We start from the raw sequence: 11,350 nt of genomic DNA, 5'->3' as shown, positions 1-11,350 counted from the left end.
TAGAGTTCAACAGCTCCTTGGAATGTAGACCATCCAACCCAGCAAACTGAGAACAACCAAATCCAGACTGCTTGCACACTTTGACAAAAATCCAAAAGAACAGGTTTGGCTATAGTTCTTGTGTAGTGTGCATTAGTAGGAAAATGGAAACATGAGACACAGTCATATTGAGTGTTCAACACGGGGAGGTGAAGAAGGTCATTGCAGCTTGCCCTACTAGGCTCAAACAAAAACAATATAATTTTATTAACTTCTAAAACGCTTTACTCTCTCCCTCTGTTGCAATGTTCCTCAACAGGTTCATCTGGGTGTGCAATCTATCATTAGTAGTGTTTAGTAATTGTCATTTGTCCAGTTTTATACAAGACAGTCCGGGTCTTAGCTCATCCAAATGCTATTTTTTGCTGATGCCTTTAAACCTGGTAGTTTTATTTTGGGATGTTAAGGACAAGAGAGGAGTAGTGGGTTAAATTTCCCTTTTCTCTTCATTTGTCAATTGTCCACAACAACACACATTTTAGAGGGAATATTTTAGACCCCAAAGGATTTTAAAAATAGCAAAATAATAACCAGGGAAAGGGATGGGCAGATAGGAACCATTGAGGTAATGTGTGGGTGGACCCTGAAGACATGAGCACTGTCCTCAATGAAAACCTTGCACGGTCTTCACAATGCAAAAGGACAGCACCGGTATAGACATCAAGGTGGGAGACTGTGAAATATTGGAAGAAATTAACATATATAGACAAAGAAGGTACAAACAGGCTTAGCAGTCTTAAACATAGGTAAATCTGCAGACCTGGTTGAAATGTAGCCCAGGGTGTTGAGGGAGACAAGGATGGAAATATCAGGGGCTCTGGTATTAATTTTCAGATTCTCTTTGACCACAGGTGACTTCCAGAGGTCTGAAGGATGACTAACATCATCCCATTATTTAAAAAGGGAAGAAGGGATAAACCAGAAAATTACAGGCCAGTTTAACCTTGGTCGTTGGCTAGTTATTAGAATGAATTTGGAGGGACAGAATATATCTGCACTTTGTGAGGCATGGATTAATCAGGAATACTCATGAGGGATTTGTTGAAGCAAGGATGTGTTTGACACATTTGATTGAATTTTTTGAGGAGATAACCAGGAGTATTGATGCGGGTAACGCGTTTGACATGGTCCACATGGATTTTAGCAAGGCTTTTCGTGAGGTCCCTCATGGCAAACTGGTCGAGAAAATAAAAGCCAGTGGGATCCAAGGCAAAGTGGCCTGTTGAATCTGAACTTTTCTGAGAGGCAGGAGGTACAGGGTGATGATAGACAGATGTTTCTGTGACTGGACATCTGTTTACAGCAGGGTTCTGTAGGGCTCAGTGCGGGGGCCTTTGCTGTTTCAGGTGTATATTAATGATTTGGACTTAAATGGAAGGGGTATGATCAAGAAAGTTGTTAAGGTAGTAAATATTGAGGAGCATTGCAAGAGGATATCAACAGACTGGTCAGCTTGGCTGAGGGGCGGCCAATGGAATTCAATCCGAAAATCAAAATGATCAGACGTATATTTAGAGGGGACAGCCAGAGACATTTTCCTAGAGTGGAGGTAGCTATTACGAGGGGGCATAGTTTTAAAGTGAGTGGAGTTAGCTATAGGGGAGACATCAGAGGTAGGTTCTTTACTCAGAGAGTGGTCGGGGCGTGGAATGTATTGCCAGAGAAGGTAGTGGAGTCGGCCTCGTTAGGGGCATTTAAGTGGCTATTAGATAGGCATATGGATGATATTATAAGGGGTGGAGGTTAGATAGACCTTAGGATTAGGGTAAAAGTTCAGCACAGCATCGTGGGCTGAAGGGCCTGTACTGTGCTGTACAGTTCTATGTTCTATGTTCTAATCCAGAATCCTAATACTGCACTTGGGAGGGCTAACAGGTCAAGGGATTACACTAGAAATGGTGGCATCCTGGAAAATGCTGAAGATCGAAAAGACCTTTGTTTGCGTATCCATAGATCCCTGAAGGTAGCAAGGCAGATCAATAAGGTGGTTAAAAAAGTATATGCAATGTTTGCCTTTATTGGACAAGGGATAGAATACAAGATGAGGAGGTTATGCTGGAACTTTATAAATTAAGCCATAGGTGGAGTACTCTATGATCACCACATGATAGGAAGGATGTGATTACACGAAAGAGGGCACTGCCTGGGCTGAAAGGTCTGAGCAATCGGGGAAGATTGAATTGGCTGGGGTTGTTTTCCTTGGAACAGTAAAGGTTGAGAGGAAGCCTGATAGAGGTGTATAAGGTTATGAGGGGCATAGATAGGGTGGAAAGGAAGAGAGGTCATTAGCAGAGAGGTCAATAATTCAGGAATATAGGTTTAATGTGGAAAGCTAACAGGGGGGTTAAGGAAAAGTGTTCTTGCTGAGATGGTTGTGGTAGTCTGGAACTCACTGCCTGAAAGCATAATCAACTCAGAAACTCGAAACATTTGAACAATATTTAGATGTTCAATTGCATTACCACAGCCTCCAGGGCTATGGGTCAAGAACAGGAAAAGGGAATTGTTGTTGATCATGCGGATGCGATGGACCAAATGGACTCCTTGAGTGCTGTAAGCATCTATAAGTCTATGACACTTGTGGTTTTCAGTAATAAGCACAAGGTATTCAGGTAAGGTTACATCAGAAGAAAAGATACGTTTATTCACAATAGCACCTGGAATGTAAACATGATGAACACTTTCCATCCCTCATACACACACAGAGACTCACACACACACACAGGCACACACACACACACACACATGCAAGCACGCACACACACGCATACAGGTACATGTGTGTGCGCACATGCACACACACATAAACAGACACACACACAGACACATATACACACGGACACAGGCATACACACACACACACACACACAAGTGCACACATACATACACACACAGACACAGGGGCACACACACATAGACACACATACATGCGGGCATACACACACACACAGAGGTACACACACAAACACTCACACACAGCAGACGCATGCTCAGACACAGGCACACAAATGTGTGCATGCGCACATACACATACACATACACAAAAAAATGCAGTTGAATTAAAAGAATACAAGAAATAAATCAGTTCCAATAGTATTATTTAAGGTATATGCAGTCAGGCCTGGATGGGCTCCCTTATGTAATTCTTTGAAGAAGAATAGAATCCCTACAATGTGGAAGCCCATCAAGTCTACAACAGCCTTTCAAAGGATATCCCACTCAATCCCTGTAACCCTGCATTTCTCATAGCTAATCTGCCTAACCTGCACATCTTTGGACTGCGGGACGAAACCAGAGCACCCAGAGGAAACCCATATGGAGAATATGTGGAGTTTGTACAGTCAGCTGAGGCTGGAATTGAATGTAGGTCCCTGGTGCTGTCAAGCAGCTGTGCTAACCACTGAGCCACTGTGCTGCCCTAAGTTTAGCAACAAGGATTTCCAGACACGTTTATGGCCAAGATTCTGTTGAGGAAAATCCTTTCAGATGAAAATGAATTTGAACCCATTGTACTGCTGAGTTTAATTGGTTGTTAGGCAGGTCTGTGCTATTTTGGCTCGGGAAATTGACCCCTCAGTCTTGTTGGTTTCTAGACTGACTGGTTCCTATCTAGCTCATGAAGTAATAAGATTCATAACCTGAAAACGGTTTGGGCATAAAATGCATATTTCTATTGTCCATTCAGAATGATTTTGAAGTTCAAAGCCATTGCTACACAATGGGGAGACGGATGGGTGATTGACATCAATTTATAGTGAACTAGTTTGGGCACAGCTTTACTTTATGTTTCAACTTGGAGACATGAAATCTGAATTTAAGTTCTAAGTAAGCCCACAAGAAATAGACAACATGAATTCAACAGCTGTTTCTTTCTCTTGCTATGTCCACATGGAGGGCACTCTGCCCTAAATGTCATTTACATTTTTAAGAACTTTCTGGAAACATGTTCAGACATGAGTTAATGCTTTGTTCATGCAGAAAACACAGAAGACCATCTGACCCTCAGCAGCTATCTTGGGTCAAGGTAAATTGTTGATGTGGCATGTTGTTTTTTTTCATTTCTAGACTTAAAAAAAAACTATCATCTCCATATGCTTGACGTGCTTGTGACAAACTTGACAGGGATCACCAATAGTGTAAACGGTGGCTACAATCTGTTTCATCCCTGCTGGGTAGGCAGCGCTAAAATCATCCGTGCAAAGTTTGTTCTTCTTTGATCTACACACAGGCAACAACATAATGAGTGAACCTTAATGTGTACAATCAGGATTATCTGATGGGTTTGGAAAAGTGCTGAGATTCAGCATTGAATTGACTTGCAAGATATTGGTCAGCTGGGAGCAAGGTACAGGAGAAGTAATCTGGGAGGGTTTACACATACATGCCCATTCCAACAAATAACTAGAAGAAGAAAGTTGTTATAAAATACGATTTGTCAGAAGGAATAAAAGATACCTACCAGAAACTACTAAACGAAGAACCAGCATACAAGGAACATCCAAACAGGTTACAACATTTAAAAGGCATCTGGATGGGTATATGAACAGGAAGGGTTTAGAGGGATATGAGTAAAATGCTGGCAAATAGGACTAGGTCAGATTGGAAAGTCTTGTAGACATGGACAAGTTAGACTGAAGGGTTCCCTGTGTACATCCCTCCTACTAACGAGCATTCAGTTCTAATGTTGGTCAGAGTAATTAGTGGTTCATCTGGTACAACCAGAGCCATGTTCTTGACACCAGGGCTAGCTCAGGTGTACTGCAGGGCAGGAGGAAGATTGAGAAATAAATAATAACAGGGAATTTGATAGGTAGTCAGGCGAAGAGAGAAGGGTTTCTGCAACCAAAGTTGTGAATTCAGAATGACACTTTGCTGCCATGGTCCAGGAATCATTATGACGCTACAGAATACTCTGAAGAGGAGAATGAACAGCTAGTGGTCATGGTTCATATCTACACCAACACATTGGTGGAATGAGGTCCTGCAGGCATGTCTTAGGAAACCAGGAAAGAGACTACCAAGCAGGATCTCAAAAGGTGGTAATCTCCAGCTTACTCTCAGTGCCGTGAGTTAGTGACAGAAATAGGAAGCTACAGCAAATGAATGAGAAGTTGGAGAGATAGTGTGGGAGATAGTGTGTTAGATTCCTGGGACAAAGGGAGAAGTTCTAGGAGAGATGGGATCAGCTTAAAGGCTGCATCATAAGACAGCCAGTGTCAACATCGTTATGGGGCAGTGTGTTAGTGCTGTTGCAGCGATTTCAAACTAACTTGACAGTGGGATGGGAACCACAAGGAAATGTTCAAGGGGAAGAAACAAGGTGCACAAAGAATTAGGAGAGAAAACAAGCATTTGACTAAGATAAAGCAGACCATATTTTCAGGGCATGTATGTAAATGCATGGAGTGTGGAAAATCAAGTTGGTGAATGGTAGATGCAGGTAGTCCTGTGGGAATATGATGCTGTGACGATAATAGAGATCTCACTCCAAAAGGGCAGGACTAGGTCCTAAATCCCAGTCTCATGTTTTGTACTGCTGTGCTCTGTTCTCGCTCCTGGTGTTTCTGTGGATGGACTTTGATAAAGTATCACATAGTATGTTTGTCCGCAACATTGAAGACCATGTGTGAAATCTTACCAGGCTTTGAGCGATATGGACAATGGTGATTGTGTGGTAAAATCCGATGAGGTGTTCAGTGAGGCCCATCTCAACGTTGTCATCATCTTGCCACATCGTGTTGACTTTCCCTAAGCAAATTGGGGAGACACTTGCTTGGCAGTGGAAAATTCTCAATTGACGCTCAATATTGCTTGTTAATGCCTTACAAACAGCCCAACTCACCACTGGTAGTGATATTACAAAACTTGCCATTAAAACTACCCATCAGAAAAACTCATCATGGATACCAAAGCAGGCTCTTGGCATGTTCAACTTGCCACTTGCTTCGAGGGATCTCAATGTTGGACACTGGGCACCAACATGTTAGGGTACTCTCCATGGGCACCAGCTGCATACATCCTACATCCTGATACATTGACATCTAACATATGCTATTTTCTGTGAATCCTGTTTGCACATGCCCAACTCACCTATGATATTTCTGCATTTCAAGACTGCATCTCGGGACATACCAGCAGGTACTGATACAGTAAGGACACTGTGTTCAGGGACATGCACTCAGCTCATGGTCTGGACCAGGCTGCATGTCAAGGCTCTTCGCTTGCTTTCATGCTGCTCATTCACTCTGATCCTACCTTGCTGTTCGCAGCAGCACTGCCTTGTATTGTCTTGCCTTGCTGTTTTGCATATTTGTGCAATATTGGTTGTGGAGGTAAATTCAATTATGGCTCTTAATAAGGAGATGGATAAACACCAGCAGGGCTATGAGGAAAGGGATTAGCTGAGATTCTCTTGCAGAGAGCTGGCATGGACATGACTGAACAAATGTCCTCCTGCATGAAACCATTCTATGATCCTGTATGATCAGTATGAGTTTGGGTGAAGGTATAAAGGCAACAAATGATATACTTTAACAGCCAGAATGATGAGATGAAGAATTAAAGGATTCAACCTACTCAATGTTAAAACATTATTTATTCTATTGTGCAAGATTGAGGTAATTAGAATGCCCTCACGGTGGAAAGATGTTAGCTTTAGCATAAAGGATTTCAAGATCTATGAACACAGTGGTCCTTTGTAGTTTCCAAATTAGAAACAATTCAATGATCTATGGTTACATTTTGTTTTTTAATTATAGGCCTAAGTGAAGTCTTTTAAGACATTAAAATACTGAATCTTCAATTATTCTGAAATTTTAGACAGACATTTATGAAAAAACAATCATGATATAGAACTGGAACGATACCATGTGAAATATTAGAGAATCTGGTATCAGAGCCCTTAACTACAGATGGTGGTTGAAGTGAGATGTTCTAAAAAGAAATATGAAAGGTGCTTTTTCTCCACCCACGTATTTTTGGAGCTTTGGACTGAGGCATAAGTGTATCTACATTTATTACTTTCTAAATTATTTACAAAAGGACTAGGTCTCTTTTTTCTTGTATCACGAAGTTGAATGAAAAAATAAGTTTGAGTTAAAAGCACTGAGGGGCTATATTCAGTAGCTAACACAGCTTTTAAGAACTTCTACTTCAAACAAAAAGGTTCACAAAACATGAGAAAATAGCCACAGATGACTTATTTACAAAAACCAGATTGGGTGGATTCAAAAATGAAATATTTGGAGAGATAGGGGACAGTGTTGGGAGGCAGCAATCCATGCATGTACTTTGGAGAGGAAACAGGGTGTAGGAGACGGAACGGTGGCTTCCTAGGGTGCTAGAGGTAAAGGGGTGTTTTTGAAGGAAGTGCGGTGGTGACAGCAGATTTTAAGGAGAAAGTTTTACACCTGAAAATGGAAATTAGTTTATTGAATGGCAAGGTGGGATGGAGGGTGAAGGACAAGGGTAGTCAGGAAGGGAAGTTGGAAGTAGATAGGTCTCCTGGACAGAATGAGCTCTGTGGGAGAGTGACAGGGGATGGAGGAGAAACCAGAGAAAGATGAGAATTCAGGTCTAGAGTGGGGGATGACTTACAGTCCATCTCCATGGCAATGTGAATCATATATGTCTTAATTCAGGCAAAAATGCTAGTTAACTAGCCTCTGGACACCCAACGTAATTTGATCATAGAATTAAATAGACAGTTTAAGGCATAACCGTGTACAAAATCTGAAATTCCTAGCATCTCCCTGGAATTTGGAGACCGGCAGTTTATCCACTGTCAATACTGCTGCCCTGGTCATTAGTTATAGATGTGAATATCTCACCCCTCCTTCCAGTAAGGCATGTAGGAGCCTCAATGCCCCTCTCACTTCCTCCTTATAAACCAAACGAGCCAGGATCATTGATGGACAGAACTCCAAACAGATCATATGACTCCCTTTATTTCTAACGTAGATAGCCCCAAAACACAAAAATCATACAGGCTTTATTTTGTGATAATATGAAGCCTCTATGAGATTATCTAAAGGCTGTCAAAACCTCAAGAAAGAAAGGTACACTTTGTCTGCAGGTAATCTTGGCTGAAGATATCAAAGAGATAAATTAAGCTGCAAGGGTATCTCTGTTTTATTTGCTGTGGTTTCAGAGGAATTGGTGGAAAGTGTCAACAGGAGAAGGAAAGATGCCCAGACAAGATGCTGGGCAACGTTAACGACAAGAAGTATCATGTCACAGATCGGTGCAATGAAGGTACTCGATGTCTTGACAATAGTTGCTCAGGTTCGACTCCCAGCTAAGTGCTTGCATTGTCCATTATTTACATTGTACTAACTAGGTTCCAACCAACATGCCGCCATCTCAGCAAACTTTTCCATTTCTGCTTCCAACCACTCTCCTATGATCACTATGGTGCACTGTCCCACTTCCTGTTGCTTTTAATGACACACTCTCTACCTGCTCTCTCCTCATTTTGATCCTTCACCTTCTCACTCCCCCCTGAGACTTTTCACGTCCTAGCGTTGGGATTCTAAAATGAATGTGCACATTGTAAAGGCATCACACTTGACTAATAACAATCCCCCTTCTTTCTCGCAACGGTCATTATGTCAGTGATATGGTCAGTCTGGGAATACATATTACTAGAATTTCGGTATTCTGGGCAGCAGACAGAACTAAGTCTGAAAAGTCTGAGATTACCAGAAAGAGTTCTGCATTGTTAGGAATGGAAAGCCTGCCATCTCTTCTAGTTATTAAGGAAATTAATTGCTGCTTGGCAGATTTTCTACTGGTGTTAGTACCCAGGTTTGGAAAAACATGGCCTCCAACAGAAGCTGGTAGTTGTAGCACACGATAGTGCCCAGTAAGAGGTCATAGCTGCTGTCATTACAGCACTCACCAGATCCCCAGAATGGAGGAGATAACTTGGAGCAGATGAGTATTCTTGAACAGTGGGAGTATCTTACAGGGTTTTGTGTTGACGGATGACAGGGATTGTGGGGTCCAAACTAAGGAGGACACCTGAGCAGCCACCCCCTTGTCATATGTCCAGTCTCTCAATCAAACACAGATTAGCTCGGATTGGAGGAACTAGCAGCCAGTCTGCCTGCACTGGTTCACCTATCAGTTGGCCTGACTCTTTCTCGTACTCCCAGCAGGCAATGGGGCAGGATCTTGGGCTGGCCTGCCCAGAACTTCTTTCCAGTTGAGATGGAAATATGGTGGGGTTCTGGTACATCATCAAACCCCCAGCCCCCGCTCCATTATATTTTCTACCTGCCTCCATACTCCCCACATCAGAACTGAAGATTCTGTTCTCTATTTTCTCTCATTTTCCCTCAGAAACTAAACATGAAATGCACCCATTATCAATAGCCAGTGACCTGACACATCTCTCTTCCCTTTAAGGTGACGCAAATGTAGAATACCTGGAGAATGAGGAGATGGAAGGGCAGCACTAGTCATAGGTTTCAGAGCTTGAATGGTAGATGAAGTCACTGTGACACATCTGCAAAGCTGAGAGTTACATGGATAGCACCTTCAGAGAGGTGGCCCTACCACAGCTTCGTGCCTCAAAGCAGAAAGGGAATGAATGTCACCAAACATTCTTAAAGACAAAATTACAATGGTTCCCTGGGGTCCTGCTCAGAAATCAGTTTTCCATTTTGGAAGCCTATGAAGACAATTGGTTCCTCAAGGGAGTGTTTGTGGTACCACAAGTATGCAGGACAGGAGGGACAATTGTAATTAGGGATTCATCCATTAAGGGAATGGAGAGGCATTTCTGAAGCTGGAGATGTGACTCATGTTGTGGTTGGTTAGCTTGCCAAGCTGATTTGTTAGTTTGCAGACATGTCATTACCCTTCCGGGTAACATCATCAGTGTAGCCTCCAATGAAGCGCTGTTGTGTTTTCCCGCCTGATATTTAAACTCTGGAGTCCTTGACTCATGGATAGTATGGGGATGCTCTGGTGCTGGAGTCACGGATGTCAGATTAGCTACAAGGCACTCTTCTGGGAGAGAGTGAACAGCCAGAGGTCAAGCTCCACATTAGTAATAATGACTTGGGAATGAAGAGAGATGTGGTCCTGTAATCAGAATTTAGGAAGTTGTGTATAAAACTGGTAAGTGGGGCCTCCATCCTCCAGTTTACCCCAATGCCATGTCCAACTGTGTACAAAAATAGAAGGCTAGCACAGATGAATGCTTGGTTGGAAAGGCGACTGATTCACTAATGCCCTTTAGGGAAGGAAACTGCTATCCTTACCTGGTCTGGCCTACATGTGACTCCAGACCCACAGCAATGTGGTTGACTCTCAACTGCCTCTAGGATGGGTAATAAATGTTGGCCTAGCCAGATATGCCCTCATCCCATGAATAAATAAAATAAAGGAGGGAGGGCTCTAGATTGGCATGTGAAAATTTAACATTTGGTGATAACAGAGACTTGCCTCAAGGATGGACAGGACTGAGTGTTAAATATTCCTAGGTACAAGGTATTCAGAAAAACATAGGAAAAGAAGAAATGGAGAAGGGATGGTGTTATTTGCTAAGGACAGCATTGCAATGCTGGAGACAGAGGATGTCCCAGACAGTTTAAGGACAGAATCACACTAAGGAACAAAAAAGGTGCAATGACAATGCTCGGTGTGGTCTTTGGACCACCGACAGTGGGAAGGATGTACAGGAGCAAATCTGCAGGGAAATTATGCACTAGCTTCACCAGGTTGCCATTGGTACTGCTCCTGCCGTCCTTTATAAACACTTCTAATTGAAAGAAGTTAGGTCATCTGCATTGATGATGACTCAGGAGTAAAGGTACAGGTTTAGTGGTACTCCATATACAAGTCTCCTGCTGCTGACAACCCTCTGCCTCTCATGTACATACATGTTTGAGCACATAAATAGAGCTGTGTGACTTAGTGAGGGCATCCTCTGTATGAAGGCAGCACTTGCGATGTCTCGAATTACAAATCTAACTGTAAGAGGAGATGGTTGAGGGCCTGGTCAAATAAGCTAGTCTGTTGTTGGCTCCCTTATTAACAGCTGTGAGGCTAGTCTGGTAGCTATGTTCTTTAGTATACAGCCAACCCAGACATTGGTGGGATGTCTGAGGTATTCGTTGATTTGAACAGTGAAGTTTACACCTAGAGTTGCACCCAGTGTTGCCTCCTACACTCAGTGTTTCCTTCAGAGGACGTTCATCATGGAAGAGGAGCTAATCAACTGATGGAAGGTGAAAGGTAGTAATTGGTGGTAATTCGTATCCTATGTTTGAACTGAAGCCATGAGATTTTGTGGGGTCTGGAG

The 11,350-nt window shown here is 42.6% G+C and overlaps 1 protein-coding gene across 1 annotated transcript in view; it reads left to right on the top strand.

The window, feature by feature from the left end:
- The first annotated feature begins 2,517 nt into the window (after positions 1 to 2,517).
- Positions 2,518 to 11,350, top strand: part of LOC109924402 (von Willebrand factor A domain-containing protein 2-like) — a 69,624-nt gene continuing 60,791 nt past the window's right edge. Inside the window, exons 1-2 of the mRNA XM_048606179.1 lie at positions 2,518 to 2,651; positions 8,189 to 8,292. Of these exons, the coding sequence (XP_048462136.1) occupies positions 2,518 to 2,651; positions 8,189 to 8,292 (238 nt within the window). The remainder of the gene's footprint in view (positions 2,652 to 8,188; positions 8,293 to 11,350) is intronic.

This window comes from Rhincodon typus, chromosome 1, assembly GCF_021869965.1.
Source record: "Rhincodon typus isolate 14 chromosome 1, sRhiTyp1.1, whole genome shotgun sequence".
In the NCBI taxonomy this organism is placed as follows: Eukaryota; Metazoa; Chordata; class Chondrichthyes; order Orectolobiformes; family Rhincodontidae; genus Rhincodon; species Rhincodon typus.
This window is presented reverse-complemented; position numbering and strand designations above follow the sequence as displayed.